The sequence below is a fragment of the Malus domestica genome, chromosome 15 (assembly GCF_042453785.1).
Source record: "Malus domestica chromosome 15, GDT2T_hap1".
Taxonomy (NCBI): domain Eukaryota; kingdom Viridiplantae; phylum Streptophyta; class Magnoliopsida; order Rosales; family Rosaceae; genus Malus; species Malus domestica.
Window position 1 is genome coordinate 24,768,207 of NC_091675.1, and position 17,904 is coordinate 24,786,110.

General features: G+C 40.6%; 1 protein-coding gene across 2 annotated transcripts; it reads left to right on the forward strand.

Moving 5' to 3' along the window:
* The first annotated feature begins 8,359 nt into the window (after positions 1-8,359).
* On the forward strand, positions 8,360-17,870 carry LOC139187622 (protein transport protein SEC24 C-like). 2 transcript variants are annotated; one of them, XM_070813677.1, is made up of 3 exons: positions 8,360-8,476; positions 8,596-9,591; positions 17,707-17,870. In XM_070813677.1, the coding sequence occupies exons 2-3, from the start codon at positions 8,651-8,653 to the stop codon at positions 17,834-17,836; spliced, it is 1,071 nt and encodes a 356-aa protein (XP_070669778.1). In that variant the 5' UTR covers positions 8,360-8,476; positions 8,596-8,650; the 3' UTR covers positions 17,837-17,870. The 2 variants fall into 2 exon arrangements, with proteins under 2 accessions (XP_070669778.1, XP_070669777.1); XM_070813676.1 differs by lacking the exon at positions 8,360-8,476 and having other exon boundaries at positions 8,513-9,591.
* Positions 17,871-17,904: the final 34 nt, after the last annotated feature.

Below are 17,904 nucleotides of genomic sequence, written 5' to 3' on the forward strand. Positions count from 1 at the left end.
ATAGAATTCTAACTTTGGCATCGGAGATTCTTCGGCCAACGCCCCCCATTCATTGTACGCGTGTGAGGCTTTTGACCTTAATCTTAGGTGTTATTATTTGGCAGGTGCAGGTTCGTCAATCCAGGAAAGGCTGAAATTTGCATCCATAAATTGGTGATTTCATTGAAAGCTCTGATATGAAGACTCGAAGAAGACTCTCACTTTCAACTTCCTTCGTTTGTAGATCCACGACTACGATGGCAAGAAATTCAGAAACTACAGCTAATGGGACCTCCTACGTTGAAGGACATGGACCAACCAATGGAGATCGCGACGTGGTTCCACGTCGTCGCTCCTTTAGGATCACCATGTCGTCACTGCGGGTGACTGAAACTTAATGGCGTCGATCCGCCGCCTACTATGGTACAACAACATCAGGAATCGTCGGGTTTTACTCCTAGGATCAAGAGCTACAAAGCCTAAGTGGTGACATTGGTCGCCACTTTGCGAATTTACCAAAACAATGGAAAAATAGTTGTCAAACTCGTCGGAACGGTTTAGGAAACCTCAAACTTGGTGGTCTCGCACCACCACATGTGGTAGTTTTTCATTGTGGATCTTGGATAGGTTTTGTATAGCGAAGTCAAAGCTTCACGATAGGGGTTGTGGCTTCAAAAAATCCTGTTAAAGTTGGCAGGGATTCGCCTTGGAAGTTGTGGTGTTGAAACGGGTTGGTTAGGAGAAATCAGATCAGTGGAATTCGTCTTAGGTTCTTTGCTAAATTTCCATTTCTGGAAACTTTCTATTTTTGGGCATAGTTTCAGAAATCCAAAAATGGAACTTACTATTTATAGTAAGTCTAAATTACCAAACTACCCCTACTTTCGAGGCTCACAACTTCTTCTTTTCAACTTCGATTCACAAAGGTTTTCGCCTAAACACTCGTGGGATCGAGCTCTATCCAATTCTAAACCCACCTTCAAAAGTAAAAGTTAAAATGACCAAAACGCCTTGAAAATTGTTTTTTTCTCAAAATGTAAAATAAATTTCAATACAGGATATCACAATGGCAATGACGGTGCTGGTGATGGCGGTAGTGGTGTAATGTTTGTGGTTGCAATCGTAGGTGGTGACGAATATCAAGGCAATAGCGATAGGACCGACAATGATGATAAGGATGGCAACAATACTTGTAAGAGTATAATGATGGTGCCAATAGTGGGGTGTGATGGTTTGGGTGTAGAGGTGACAATGGTGGTAAAGGCCGTGGCAACAGTGGTGGCGGTTGTGCTTGTAGTGGTGGTGATGGTGGTGGTGGTGACGATTATGGCGATGGTAACGACAACGATGGTGATAGTAATGGTAGTTATGGTTGTGGTGGTAATGATGGTGTGGTGGCAGTTACGATGGCAGTGACGGTGATGGTGGTGCCAGTCACTTTGTTCTCGAGGAGAGAAAATGTATGTAAAAGAATAATAATGTCATATTAAAAATTAATGAGCGTATTTTAAAAAACTGTTGTCTGGAGGCTATTATTTTGGTGAAAAAAGTAATACCAAACGTGACCTTAGATCTGATTAAATAATCAATTTTACTTATGGAAATGATTAACTCAATATGAAAATAGTTAAATAACATACCTTGACCGGAGTCGAGGCATGCTGGCCGTTACCCGAAAGTGACATAACCAAAAGTGTGAGTGATGTAAAAAAATGTGAATGAATTAAAACCAAAACTAGAACTAATTTAAACTAATAAACTAGAACCCATATAATACAAATATTCAGAGCATAGATGATAAAAGAGTGTGCAGTCGAAACTAGTTAAGTACTTAGTACACAACAAAATAAGTTTCTACACTTAAACAGGGATATATCAGAATCGCCAGCTAAACCTCATACGCCATAGAGTAATTCTGATATCTAGGACCTGGAGGGGCGAAAAACAAAAGGATGAGCTGGCACAAAAACAAAGGTTTATAAAACACATTTATTTTTCAGAACATACTGACTCCTCGCTGTAAAACATGTATAGTTTCCATAAAATCATATTACGTATAAGTATGAAAACAACTATAATTAAACAATAATGCTAGACAACGCCAAACTACAATATTTCAACAATAGCATAATAAAAACAGGTTGCTCATCAATCTACGCTAGCATACGAGTTCATGCAGATAGTTTCTAACATGAACAGGACTGCGGTGTAATATATAAATACGCTCTAGTGTTACAATCATGTGAAGACTAGTGATAATCACGATCAACTATGAGTTGGAGCTGCCTAATGCAACCTGTACGACAAGACTGACACCTACTTGGATCCAAGGCGAGTGTGCGGTGCAGAGGTGAACATACACGTGAAAGACTAGCCCTGGCCCCAGGCGAGCACTAACACCGGGGTGCAACAATGATGAGCATACTACATGCATAAATATAAACATGCCATAACCACTCATTGATACGTGGTCGGATCTTAGCCTTCTAGCCTTGCTTGACCTTGTAAGTCCTCGGGATAATTTTCATCTATATGTGAAATAACGAAACTAATAAATTAAATAGGACATATTAAAAAAGGCTAGGTAAATCTCCCATACTTTGCTCAAACGGAAGGTTTGAATATATGAAAATGATCTACATGAAGTCACAGATTCATATGTGTCAAGCATTCGCCGGCTAGAGGCTGGACGCACCGTCTAGCCCACGACCACACGCGCCTGGCAGCAACTGACGAAACCAAGGAATATTTCGTTAAACAGTTAACAAAACTTAATGGCTTTACCTAACACCGTTAGAATATTCCGTCAACTTTGACGAAATATTCTTCGTCTTTTCCGATGAGCCTCGCCGTCCGACGCCGTCTGGTTGGTCAAATTTTGGAAATTTTGCCGATTTCTGGGAAAATTTTCAAAATCGCATATCTTCTTCCTTTCTCCACCATTTTCGATGAAATTTATATGGAAGTGAAGTTGGAGAAGAGAAGAACAAGTTTGTAACTTTTGGAAGTCTAAAAATGGATGGGAAATGGCTTGAAAAAGCCTTGAAAGGTTCGAACCTAAACTCGTAGCCTCGAAACCGTGCTTGTAGACGTTGGTTCTTTTTCAAACTTGTACTAGGAGCCTCGGGAAGTTGAAATGGTGCTTCCACAACCTTCAAAACATCGTAACTCTGTCGGGACCACGTCAGAGCAAACTTGTTCGAGTTGGAGCTTCCGAATTGGTGAGTCCAAACTCGTCCACTTCGTGATTGATGAGTACGGCTGGGTTTGTGAGTTCGAGAAGAGTACAATGATGGGGTTTATGAGCTAGATCTGAGAAGTATGTTGGTGTTGTATGAGTTTGCAGAGGGAAGGAGCTCGGGCAAGGGAGATAGAAGAGAGAGAGGATTAGTGTGTTCTGATTGGGGGATAGAAGTGAGGAGAGCATCTGATTAGTTGAGAGGGTTTTAAGGGAAAATGAGTGAATGTGAGGGATTTGAAGGCACACAGGACAATTTTTAAAAGAAGAAAATGATAAGGTTTGGTACACTTTCTAGATTAAGAAATTTGTCCCCTTATCAAAAATAGTGTTTCTAGCATTGAAAAATTAACACGCATGCATGTACAATTCTACCCGCTGTTAACGTACTTTAACTGAGCGTAACGTTTTTGTTACATCTCTGATTCGCGTCTAACTTGTGCTCACGAGTTCGTAACGATGAGTAGTATTTAATTACGCTACCAGGAAAAATAAAATAAACGCTGAATAATACATCCACGTCACTTTGTCCACAATGGCAGAAATATCAATTTACACACTCGGGGGAAATTACATAGAAAATTAGGGATGGGTTGTCACATTAAAAATATGTAATCTACATATGTTGACATTTCTAAATATATAGTTTTGTTACATAATTGTATTATACATGCGCGTATAAAACATATTAGTTTTTCAATGCGTTATTGGGAATAAAAATGTCAATTTTTTTTTTTGAACAAATGATATTATCTACATTAAAAGGGTGGAGGAGTAGGTTAAGTCTCATAATGGGTTACCAATAATGTAGTTCAAATTCATCTTTGGTGAGAATTAAACCTAAGACATCTCACTTACAAGTGAAGAGGAATACTACTAGATCGTAGTACTAAGAGCATCTCTAAAGGAGATGTTAAAATGTCCACATAAGCTATAACAATAATAAAAGACCACACTAATATTCTCCAACTGAGATGCTAATTCCTACGTGGAGCTGACATGGATTGGCGGCAAAGAGGTTGTTGTCAAATTTGACAATAGCTTCAAATATTTTTAATTAATTATTAAATGTCTTTTATTAATTTTTTATTGGTTTAATAATTATTATAATTAATGTTGAATGTTGACATGCATTTGTTTAGGAATGAGAATCCTCCCGGATCCTTCTATTGGTGCCAATTTAATAATTAATTAAATGTTATTTAATAATTTTTTATTGATTTAACCATTTATGTTATAATGAATAAAATAATAATTTCATCTGACATATCGGGTGTAGAATAAAATTTAAAAGATGTCAAAATACCATATAAGCCATCAAATTCAAAATTTTCTCTTTTGAAGATGGTCTAAATAGCCACATAAATATTTTATTTACGTATTATTCTTATCTTCTTTTTTATTAAATATGATAAATAAAAAAAAAAACTTTAGTGTCATTTCTTTTATAGATAATAGAAAGAGCAAGAGTTAGAGGCAACCAAGCAGCTATTAGGATAATATGGTCCAAAACATACATTCCTTGAACACCATGACCAGGGTCATTAATTACATCAACGAGGAAGTTGGCTTTTCTGAACACGTGTTTCCAAGAAATACCTAAAGATTGCACCGAAAGTCTAATGTCTTCGATGATGTGCTTGAGTCCCCAAGAAATATTACAATTATCACCAACAACATCCAAAACAAGTTTAGAATCCTCTTCCGCTATAAGTTTATGAATTACTCTATAAAGATCGTGTTTGCAAAAAATCAATTAAAATTAGGATCACTTAATTATCAAATTATAGAAGAACAGATGGACGGAAATGATAAAAGCATTACAAACTGCCTATCTATTTGCTACAGTTGATCAGCTTAACAACCTTAGTTTCAATTCATTTTTTTACAGAGATGATCTTTAGAGAGTGATTTATGTTATGAACGGTTTCAATTATAAGCACAAAGTTATGTCAATCAGACATAGACAATTTTGAGTAGGAGCTCCTACTCATCTTCGAGTAGCCAAACGCTGCTCAAAAGAAATAACATTGTGTTATAAAAAGAGAAATTAAAATTGATTGGTAGTTGTTTACCAATTAATTTGTGGTTAATTTTTTTTAGTTTATGTTAGAAGAAATTGATTGTTTTACTTTACTAGCCCTCACCACTCAAGCTAAACCAAAAAATTTGTGGAATTTTCTTAATAAAATTCTTAACAATAGTGCATATGTGCACAAAAATTTTTTTCGACAAGATATGCATAAATTGGTTTCAGAAATAATCATAACTATTTTATTTTATGGGAAATAAACTTCATTAAAGAACGAAACATCTGTTACAACCGTTGTCAATACAATCAAAATGAAAAGCCGAAAGAATAGCGTTTGGTAAACAATAATCCCAAACATGAGGATTCGGCAAGGAAAGTCCAATATGAGCTAAAGAATCCGCCACAAAATTAAGCTCCTTGAAGATGTGCTACCAGTCAATGTGTTGACAACTGTTGTTACTTGTAGAGGCTTGTCGATGGTGGATGGATGATATTGTGGAGTAATGTTGAAGACTACCAAGACTTTTCAACTAAAATATTTCATACAAGAGGAGAAAAAAGGAAGACAAATATGATAGAAGAAAATAGAAAAAGTAAGAAGAGGAGGTTGTAATTTAGTTTGTCTTAACTGTTTATAGATGTCAAATATAATATATAAACAAATATACATAAAGTTTTTGAAGTTATTATAGTAAAAAACAACTAATAACTCTATGCTAAACTCCGCCACTAAAACTAATACGCCATGACATCTCCCAATGACCATGCACAACTTCAATAATCATAACCAAGGAAGAAAATATCGGTAATATCGGAAATATCGGTAGTCCGAAAACACGGAAATATCGATGGAAATATCGGTAAAATATCGATATCGATAAAAATTACATGGAAACCACGGAAATTGTAAGAAAAACTTGGAAATTTTTATTGAAACTTTGTAGGATGTTTATTTAGTCAATTATCTATTAGTTTATCACAAAAAATTGGAAAGAAATGCATTGCATGATGGATTTAACATTATCAAGTTGATTATATAGCGAGTTGACAAACATTGTGAGTGTAGAAAATATGTAGTAATTAATGAAAGAAGTCTAAACACACCATAATCATTTATATATAATGAATTAGTACAATATTTGGAGGTTTTATTTAGGATATTAAAAAAAAAAAAAAGGGAAGTGAATAAAATGATGAAGAATAATGTGCTGAATTTGACACTTTAAATTTCTTACAGATAAGCATGCGTCTAGGCGTTGAAATTCCAAATTATAGTATATTAATTAACGATTGAAAATCAATACATTTAATAAGACTAAACTTTAATTTGGATGCCGATTATGTTTTTTCAAGTTTATATAAAGTAAAAGAATTGAATTTTGGAAGTCAGGAGTGTGTCAATTGTTTTATAATTCGTCCGAATACATATATCAGGTTGCTACTCAACGTAATTTGAAAGTATATCTAGTGCAAGGACTTGTCTTTTTTTGTTGATAAGCAAAGGGTTTGTAGCTTTTTTTGCTAAGCAGTAGAACATATTATGTTTGTTTAATCTTTAGCATTTGATGGTTGTCCACAAATATAGGATAGAAGGCCCCAAATTAGATCTGGCTCTTACCTAGTTGGAGTCACAAGTTCACATGTACCAGCCCTTGAGACAAAACGTTTTGGTTTTCCGGCCAAACCATGGCGAGTTGGCCGGCGTGCAAGGTATCAATCTCTTCGTCTCGTCAAGTAGTACAACTTTCCTTTTTGTTTCACTCAATTTCATTGAGTATTGAAAAAGTTATACTCAATTTCATTGAGTATTGAAAAAGTTATACTCATTTGAATCTTACCTAGTTTCCGGCGACCTTAGTGGCTTTCGAGGTAATTTCCGGCCAAACCACAATGAGTCAGATGTCGTGTGAGGTACCATTCTCTTCATCTCTTCAAGGGCTACAACGTTCCTTTTTGTTTCACTCAATTTCATTGCGTATTGAAAAAGTTATACTCATTTGAATCTTACCCAGTTTCCGGCGATCTCAGTGGCTTTCGAGAAAATTTCCGGCCAAACCACGGCTAGTTGGCCGGCGTGCAAGGTATCAATCTCTTCGTCTCGTCGAGTAGTACAACTTTCCTTTTTGTTTCACTCAATTTCGTTGAGTATTGAAAAAGTTATACTCATTTGAATCTTACCCAGTTTCCGGCGACCTCAGTGACTTTCGAGGCATTTTACGGCCAAACCACGACGATTCCGACGTCGTGTGAGGTACCATTCTCTTCGTCTCTTCGAATGCTACAACTTTCGTTTTTGTCTTGCTTGATTTTGTTGAGTGTTGACAAAGTTATGGCCGTTTAAAGTGGGTGTAGATTTTCGGCCGAAATTCCTATTTTCTTCCTTGGTCGAGTCCCACATCGCCCAGCGAGGGGAGTGAGCAAGCCAAGAACGCCTATAAAAGGCACATTCCCATGCTGAGAAAAGCATGTCTTGGTTGGCCTTCGGGCTTTGATCAAGTGTAGTATGTGTTGAGATTTCTCAACATTTTAAAATATTTTTTAATATTATATTGCGATATTATTGATAATTTTAAAAATATCGCGATATTATCGATAATATCGCGATGTTTGGACGAAAATCATATGGATAGTTAAAAAAATTTCGGATCTTAAAAAAAACGATAATATCGGCGAAATATCGCCGATATTATTGATTTTTTCTTCCTTGATCATAACTAACGAATCCCAAAAAACTTGTGGTTATTTTTTTTGATATTTAAATTCTCCCTGTTTTTGGCGGGTAGAGAGAAATGGAACAAAAATCAAATCCCGGAAATGAGCCCAAGACAAAATGGTATTCAGAAATAATCATAACTAATAAATATTTGCAAAAATACCCTTCATTGTTATCATTTTTGCCAATTCTCCCAAAGTCCTTCCCTCCTCCTGTCTCTGTGTCTCTCGAGTCTGTTCACTCTTCCGTTTCTCCTCTCAAGAAGAAACATTTGCCAAATCACTGTCTTTCACTGGCTGCCTGCAACTTGCTCATAGTACGACGCGTATCATCAATGGCTACTGACATGGAAAATTGAACCTTTGGGTAGGCGAACAATTGGGCTGTGAAGCAGGGGTCGGGTGGTATCATTTGGCTTCCAGTTGACGATCTGATCGGCGACGGCAGCCGGTTCGTCTGTTCCGGTGACCTAGCTCGCGAACCCTTTCGTGCGTTCCCGATCGCCTGTCGGGAGGTAAATCTGACGAACCGTGCGACATTTGAATTATGAGTTTCTGAATTTTGGCTAAATTGGATTTTTGTTTTTGCTGTTGGAGATTTTGATTTTGGGTTGTTGATTTGGTGAAATTTCAGATTTTTTTGAGGAAAAAAGGGATCTGGGTACTTGATTTCAGACTTTAAGTGATCAATGGCGGCTCTTGTGCGTCCCCCAGGAGCACCTAGGCCCAATAACAGTAACACTAACACCCCACCAGCCTCTAATTACAATCCTAACAATGCTCAGAGGAACCCTGATTCGTTAGCGGATAATATGCAGAATTTGAATCTTAATAGGCAGCCTTCCATGCCTAATTCTGCCCCTAGACCATCCCCTTTTGGCCAAGCACCAACTTTTCATTCATCAGCCCCTCCTGCTGGGGCTCCTGTTGCACCTCCCCCTTTTTCATTGCCTGGTCATCCCCCAGCTGCACTTACAAGACCTACAACACCCCAATCAGGTCCCCCGCAACCTGCATTATCCCCTGTCACCACCCCAGCAAGGCCAACTGGGCCGCCTGTCGGCCAGCCTTCGTCTTTTGTGTCTAGACTGCCTCCGGGATCGTTTCCCCCTTTGGGCGGTGTAGCTCCAGCTTCTGGGCCACCATCTGGTCCTTTTCAGACGTCAGGTTTACCGAGTGGTCCAGTTTCAGTACCACCACCAGCATCAGATCCTCGCCCAGGTCCTGGTTCTTTTCCTTTGGGTAGCAGTCAGAGCATGCTCCCTACGACTGCACCAGGTAGATTGATGAGTAATGGGCCACCGGTGTTTGGTTCTGGAGCTATGCTGAGCGGGCCCTGTTACCCTACCAGTGGAAATGTACCTCAACCACCTTTTGGACATCCACCAGCAGTGGCAACGGCAACAGGTCCTCCTCGAACAACAACCATGCACTCTATGCTGGGCAGTCCAGCAGTTACTGCTCCACCAGGTCCTGTTCAGCAGGCACCACCATTTTCAGCAGCAGCACCTTTTTCAGCAGCACCACCAATTTCAGTGGCACCACCTTTTTCAGTGGCACCACCATTTTCAGTGGCACCACCATTTTCTGCAGCACCTCCAAGCATGCAGGCACCTCCGGGTTCTCCCATGTGAGTGACTTGTACTATTTTTGAAGTACATGGATATACCAAATTTCATATTATTGAGTTAGCTGAAATAATCCAAAGTGGACATATGATGTAAAAAGCTAAGGTGTATATCAAACGGAAAAACTACCCAGGTGTACTGGCAACTACTATTACTTTTATGAAGTGATTGAAACTTGTTTCTACGCAAGCCAACACAATCTAATATTAACTGGAAATAGATAGATCTTTTTCCTGCTTCAGTACACGTGTTTATTATATCTTAGTAGCAGACCCAAAGAAAAGGAAGTGCACTTAGTGGTCGATGTGTCATTGTAGTTGCACATACTAGCTTGCAGTGTTCACCGCTGCGTATGCTTGTCATCACAATCCTCCGCTCTATGTTTAAGTGAAGAACACTCTTTCTAGTGGATGCTTTCAAGCTTTTTGTTTACAGCATCTGTAATACAATAGTATAATCACAACCCTTTTGAGCCAATTCTTATAAGCATCAGTATTAGTTATTTTCTATAATATTTGTTCTCAAACATGATTTCATATGTTTAAGCATAATAACTTGAACTCTGCCTATGTAAGTTTATCTTACATGGCCGGTCCCAAGCCCGGGTAAAAGAGGAGGGGGAGGGCGTCAGTTAGTCGACAGCCGGCACTCCACAATCACGTCGAATCCTTATGAAAATGAATTTAGAACGAAATCGCGCTAAAGCTAGGGCGTCACTCGTAAGTGCCGCGCTGTGTGGCCCGAGCACAGTGATAAGTGAGCAAGGGTCGCTGTATTTCCATAGGCACCCGGATGCAGTGTTAAATGAGCAAGGGGGCCATAGAAACTTCTTTTCGAACGACTCCACTCAAAGTTGTTTGGGAGCATATGCACCTATCAACTTTACACGGGACACACAAAAGAAGTACTTTGATTCCATTGGACGTGGGAGGGTGAAGAAGCTAGGACAGAAGGGTAGAGTTCAGGAGAGTAGAATGCGTTTAGGAACGTGGAATATAGGAACCTTAACGGGAAAATCTATGGAAGTAGTGGAAGTTATGGTGAGGAGAAGGATAAATATTATGTGCCTACAAGAAACTAAGTGGGTTGGTCTTAAGGCAAAGGATCTAGAAAACTCAGGGTTTAAACTTTGGTACTCGGGCACAAATAGAACGAGAAACGGTGTTGGCATCATCGTGGACAAGATCTTGACACAAGATGTTGTAGATGTCAAGAGGGTAGGAGATAAAATCATGGCAATCAAGATTGTAATAGGACAAGAACTTATCAATGTGATTAGTGCGTACGCACCTCAAGTAGGGTTGGATATGAGTTCGAAGGGGAAATTTTGGGAAGACCTTGGAGACTTGGTGCAAGGAATTGCTCAGACGGAGAAGTTATTTATAGGAGGAGATTTAAATGGACACGTGGGCAGGGAGACAGGCAACTATGGAGGTTTTCATGGTGGCCATGGTTTTGGGGAGAGAAACGAGGATGGGGAAGCTATCTTGGATTTTGCAATGGCATATGATCTCTTCTTAGCCAACACCTTCTTTAAGAAGAGAGAAGAACATGTGATCACCTACAAGAGTGGGTCGTCAAAAACACAAATAGATTTTCTTCTAATGAGGAAAGGGGATCGTATAACTTGTAAGGATTGCAAAGTTATACCAGGAGAGAGCGTGGCTAATCAACATCGCTTGTTGGTGATGGATGTACATATCAAAAGAGTGAGAAAAAAGAACAAGACTTGGAAGTGCCCAAGGACTAGATGGTGGAATCTAAAAGAAGAAAAACAAGTCATTTTCAAAGAGAAAGTAATCACCCAGTGTGTGTGGGATAGAGAGGGGGAAGCTAGCCAAATGTGGGATTCCATGGCTAGTTGTATCCGAAAAGTAGCAAAAGAGGTGTTAGGAGAGTCCAAGGGCTTTGCCCCACACCAAAAGGAATCTTGGTGGTGGAATGAGGAGGTACAAACAAAGGTGAAGGCTAAGAAGGAATGTTGTAAAGCCTTATACAAGGATAGGACCGATGAAAATGGTGAAAGGTATAGAAAAGCGAAGCAAGAGGCGAAGAAAGCTGTGAAAGAAGCTAAGTTAGCGGCTTATGACGATATGTATAAGCGACTAGATACCAAAGAAGGAGAGTTGGATATCTATAAACTAGCTAGAGCAAGGGAAAAGAAGACAAGGGACCTAAACCAAGTGAGGTGCATCAAGGATGAGGATGGAAAGGTTCTTGCTACAGAGAACGCGGTTAAAGATAGATGGAGAGGTTATTTTCATAATCTTTTCAATGAAGGACATGAAAGGAGTGCTTCTTTAGGGGAGTTGAGTAACTCAGAAGAGTGTAGAAACTACTCTTTTTATCGTCGAATCCGGAAGGAAGAAGTGGTTGTAGCTTTGAAGAAGATGAAGCATAGAAAAGCAGTAGGCCCAAATGATATACCAATCGAAGTGTGGAAAGTTTTGGGAGAGACAGGTATAACATGGCTCACTGACCTTTTCAATAGGATTTTGAAAACGAAGAAGATGCCAAATGAGTGGCGAACGAGCACTTTGGTGCCTATCTACAAGAATAAGGGCGACGTACAAAATTGCATGAACTATAGGGGTATTAAGCTAATGAGTCATACAATGAAGCTCTGGGAGAGAGTCATTGAGCATAGATTGAGGCAAGAGACACGGGTTTCGGACAACCAATTCGGGTTCATGCCAGGGCGCTCAACCATGGAGGCAATCTATCTCTTACGAAGATTGATGGAAAGATATAGAGATGGGAAAAAGGATTTACACATGGTCTTTATAGATTTGGAAAAAGCGTATGATAGGGTCCCAAGAGACATTCTTTGGAGGATTTTAGAGAAGAAAGGAGTACGAGTAGCATATATCCAAGCTATAAAGGATATGTATGAAGGAGCAAAGACTGCCGTAAGAACTCATGAAGGACAAACCGAAAGTTTTCCCATAACTGTAGGATTACATCAAGGCTCATCCTTAAGTCCTTACCTTTTTGCGTTGGTAATGGATGAGTTAACAGGACATATTCAAGATGATATTCCTTGGTGTATGCTTTTCGCAGACGATATAGTGTTGATAGATGAAACTCAGGAAGGGGTAAATGCAAAGCTTAACCTTTGGAGAGAAGTGTTGGAATCTAAAGGTCTTCGCCTAAGCCAATCAAAGACAGAATATATGGAGAAAATGGAGGCCAAAACGAGTTAAGGGTGAGGATCGGAGATCAAGAAATACCAAAGAGCGATCGTTTTCGTTACCTAGGATCTATCTTGCAAAAGAACGGAGAATTAGATGAAGATCTCAACCATAGAATACAAGCTGGATGGATGAAGTGGAAGAGTGCATCCGGCGTATTGTGTGACCGCCGTATGCCACTGAAGCTCAAGGGAAAATTTTATAGGACGGCAATAAGGCCGGCAATGCTGTATGGCACAGAATGTTGGGCGGTGAAGCTTCAACACGTACACAAAATGGGTGTAGCGGAGATGAGGATGCTTCGTTGGATGTGTGGGCACACAAGAAAGGATAAGATTAGGAATGAGGATATCCGGGGTAAAGTAGGAGTAGCCGAAATTGAAGGAAAGATGAGAGAAAATCGGTTACGGTGGTTTGGACATGTGCAAAGAAGGCCTACTAACGCTCCGATTAGAAGATGCGACTATGGGACAGAGGTTCAGGGCCGAAGGGGTAGAGGAAGACCTAGGAAAACTTTGGAAGAGACTCTAAGAAAAGACTTAGAGTACTTGGATTTAACGGAGGACATGACACAGGACCGAGCACAATGGCGTTCAAAGATTCATATAGCCGATCCCACTCAGTGACTTGGATTTTCCAAGTCTCCAACCGAGAAGTTTTCCTCACTCGGGAAATTAAGGGAATACTACCTCAACCTACATGCTCCACTCACAAAACTTCAACATACAAGCTTCAACAAAAGAAAATTCAGAGAACTTAGCGAAGAAGGCTTTGGTGTATTCAACACAATACGTTGAAATGAAGGAAAGCTATTTATTGATATCCCCGATAAGTCACAAATATGTACATATACATGAGTCAAAATAAACAAACAAGAGGGAGCCTTCACAAAGGTTGCTTAGGAGAAGTCTCAGTAGTCAGTAGAGCCCCAGAAAGAGCAGGCATTGGAGGGGGATCATTTGGAGCCTCAGTACTGGACAGAACCCTAGAAGGAGGAGGCAGCAGAGGTTGATCATTTGGAGCTTCATTACGCAGTACAGCCCCAGAAGATGAAGGCAATAAATGCCTTTGGAACAAACCCACAAATCTCTGATGATCAAGTAAAACCTGACCATCAGATTCCTTCATCTGGTCAAGCTTCCTCTTCATGTTTGTAGCATAGTCATGTGCGAGCCGGTGCAACTGTTTATTCTCATGCTTGAGCCCTCTAATCTCCTGTTTGAGACTCATCACTTCAGTCGCCAATGATTCAACTTGGCGGGTTCGAGCTAATAGGCGTTGGGCCATGTTAGACACAGAACCTGTACACTGAACACTGAGAGCCAGAGAATCCTTAACAACCAACTCATCAGACCGTTTGGAAAGTAGTCTGTTATCTTTGGGAGTGAGAAGGTTCCTGGCCACTACCGCAGCGGTCATATCATTCTTCATCACGGAATCCCCAACAGTAAGAGGACCAGTAGGGGAGACGAAGGATGGGCGCCATATGTTGTCTGGAGAAGGCGTGGCTGCCTCTTCAACAAGGTTCAAGTCAAAACGACGGTCGGAGGGGCCAGACATTTTCAAAGGTGTTGAAGAGAGAAGAGGTCGGACAAATCAAGATCTTAGAAGTGCAAGAATGGAGCTTCTACTGGTGGAGATTCAAGTGTGCTTTGGAACTTAATGCCAGCCTCTATAAAAATCTGCACTCGACGGAGCTTCAGAAATCGAAGAGGCGTTTGCTTTCTCAAAAGCTGGGCTGCTCAGAGATCACGAGACGTTTGCTTTCTCAAAAGTTGGGCTGCTCAAAGACCATGAAGGCCGATCTTAGAAATCGAAGAGGCACTTACTTTCTCAAAAGCTGGGCTGCTCAGAGACCACGAGGGCCGATCTCAGAAATCGAAGAGGCACCTACTTTTCCAGCCTTGTCAGCACCTGTCAGCTTTGCGGAAATTATGGGCATTATGTCGAAGATTTCTGGTGAAGTAGAAAGCACATGAATCTTACTGTTCAATCACCCACTTCCCACACGCAACATTAGCTCATGGGTACCATAGATAACTTTGCCAAAGTTCTCTGACAAAGTTGAGACACGTGAAGCTTGCAGCTCCCACTACACCGCTCTGACCAAGAAGGGTAAAAGAATAGCAAAGAAACAACACTAACAAAGTTTAGACACATAAAATTTGAAGGTCTAGCTACCATATTATTACCCACAAGGGTAAAGGAACAGTACCACTGCTAGATAATTGGAAAGTCCCTGTGTGTCAACCTCTGTGCTTCGTGGCAAGATAGACTAGCAAACATGCCCAACCTTCTCACATTTGAGAAAACACTCCCAACAAGACTGCTTGCTCCAAAATCGAAGAGGCACCGCCCTCCGAATCTCGAGAGCCAGACACCCAACATGATTACTTTCTCAAAAATCGAAGAGACACCGCTCTCCGAAGCTCGAGAGCCAGACCCCTAGCAGGATGGCTTTCTCAAAAATCGAAAAGGCATCGTTCTCCGAATCTCAAGAGCCAGATCTCCGACAGGATTGCTTGTTCGAAAACCGAAGAGGCACCACTTTCCCAACTTCAAGAGCCGGATCTCCTTGGATAAAGCTTGTCTGTAATCTTTACACGCAACATCAGCTTTCCAGATACCACAGACCACTTTTTCAAAGTGCTCTGACAAAGTTAAAACATGTGAAGCTGGCAGCTCCCACTACCGTGTTATGACCAAGCAGGGTAAGGGAATAGCATTACCACTTGTTAGGGAGACTCCTATATATGTTGACCTCGATCCCCAACAGACAAGCAGACCTGCAAAAATGCTCAACCCTTCCTCATATCTGAGAGGGCACTCCCAAAGAAGCCTTTCGAAATATTCAGCTTTCTTTCCCCCCGATAATACCTCTGCAAACAAGCTATACTAGAGCAAGAATATCTCATATCATCAGGGTTAAAAGCAAGAGTATCCCATATCATGTTTTTTCCCTGTCTTTTCCTTTGGCCTTGTTCTTACCTACAAGACAAGGAGAAAGAGAGCAATCAGTCAGCACTTGGAATCAAGCTTCCAGTCAGGAACTGACTGCCTGGAACCCCTTACTTGATTACTTACCTGACATTGCTCTCGAGTACTCATCTTCAACATCTTATGCTTCCAGTGAAGATACCGCATCTGCCTGAGGAACATATAGGGCAAGTGAGAAGGATACAAGGAAGCATGTGGAGACAAGCGTAACAGCACACGTGCCGATACATCCACTACTCTGTCAAAAGCAAAAGTATCCCATATCAGCAGGGTCGAACGTACTATAGATTTGATGGACTTGTTTTGACCCTCAAATTCTTCAGTCGACCTTATACTCTGGAGGAAACCAGAAAACCCTCCAGCCCAGTTCAAGAATAAGCCTGTGGAAAGTTACTTCTTCAAAAGCAAAAGTATCCCATATCATATCTTCTCATTTTTCTTCTCTTTATCCTTCATGCTGCCTGCAAGATAGGGAGAATGTGAACAATCAGCCAGAACTCGAAATCAAAGTTCTGATCTGGGACTGATTGCTTGGAGCTCTGATTGCTTACCTTGTCTGTCACCTCTTTCAGCAGATCCCCTAGCTCGGCGACTTGGAGGACTCCTACTACATGGTTTGTATCGCGCTTGACCAAGCCTGAAACTACAAGTAAGCTTCAAGTGAAATTGATACATTACCTTGTGCATCTCCACCAGTTAAAGATACCACCCCTGGATGGAGGAAGAGTACTTCCAGAGAAGATGCCACATCTACCTACGAGACAGATAAGGCAAGTCAAGACGATACCATACTCCGGAACTTAGAAGTTTCGTGATTACGAGATCATTCTCCCACAATATTTCCTAATGTCATTTGTACTAAATCATTCACTTGTACTCACTAAAAGAGAGCTTGAACCTATGTACTTGTGTAAACCCTTCACAATTAATGAGAACTCCTCTATTTCATGGACGTAGCCAATATGGGTGAACCACGTACATCTGGTGTTTGCTTTCCTATCTCTATCCATTTATATACTTATCCACACTAATGACCGGAGCAATCTAGCGACGATCACAAAAAGCGACCGTTTTCGCTACCTAGGATCTATCTTGCAAGAGAACGGAGAATTAGATGGAGATCTCAACCATAGAATACAAGCTGGATGGATGAAGTGTAAGAGTGCATCCGGCGTGTTGTGTGATCGTCGTAGGTCACTGAAGCTCAAGGGAAAATTTTATAGGACGGCAATAAGGCCAGCGATGTTGTATGGCACAGAATGTTGGGCGGTGAAGCATCAACACGTACACAAAATGGGTGTAGCGGAGATAAGGATGCTTCGTGGGATGCTTCGTGGGATGTGTGGGCACACGAGAAATGAGAAGATTGTGAATGAGGATATCCGAGGTAAAGTAGGAGTAGCCGAAGTTGAAGGAAAGATGAGAGAAAATCGGTTACGGTGGTTTGGACATGTGCAAAGAAGGCCTACTGACGCTCCGGTTCGAAGATGTGACTACGGAACAGAGGTTCGGGGCCGAAGGGGTAGAGGAAGACCTATGAAAACTTTGGAAGAGACCCTAAGAAAAGACTTAGAGTACTTGGATCTAACGGAGGACATGTCACAAAACCGAGCGCAATGGCGTTCTAGGATTCATATAGCCGACCCCACTTAGTGGGAAAAGGCTTTGTTGTTGTTGTTGTTGTTGTTGAAGCATAATAACTTGAGTTGCAACAGATAGCCTTGAATACTATTTTTCTTCTTCTTCTTCTTCTTTTTTTTTTCATTTAATTTATTAGATTTCAATTTCTTTTCTTTCCACCTATGCTTATGCAAAATGGTAGATGATAGTGTTCTGATAGAGGGAAACAGAATGAAGGCATGAATTCGTCTTTTGCTACTTAGATTTGGTTTCTAATAAATACTGCTAATAAATACTGAATTGAATTAGGTGGCTCCACCTTCCCAATTTCCTGGTTATGGTCAATCACCCAGAATGTTTGGAATGCCACCCACACCACTACCAAATCAGTCCATGGCTACTATCTCACCTGCCGTTTGTCAAACTGGATCTCCTTTGACTGGGTCATCGAAGATAGATCCCAATCAAATTCCTCGGCCTGTACCAGGTTCGTCAATGCTCATTCAT

Coding starts and splice junctions, on each gene's coding strand:
- LOC139187622 (XM_070813677.1), top strand. CDS start 8,651: ATGGCGGCTCTTGTGCGTCCCCCAGGAGCACCTAGGCCCAATAACAGT. Junction 9,592..17,706: donor GCACCTCCGGGTTCTCCCAT/GTGAGTGACTTG, acceptor GAATTGAATTAG/GTGGCTCCACCTTCCCAATT.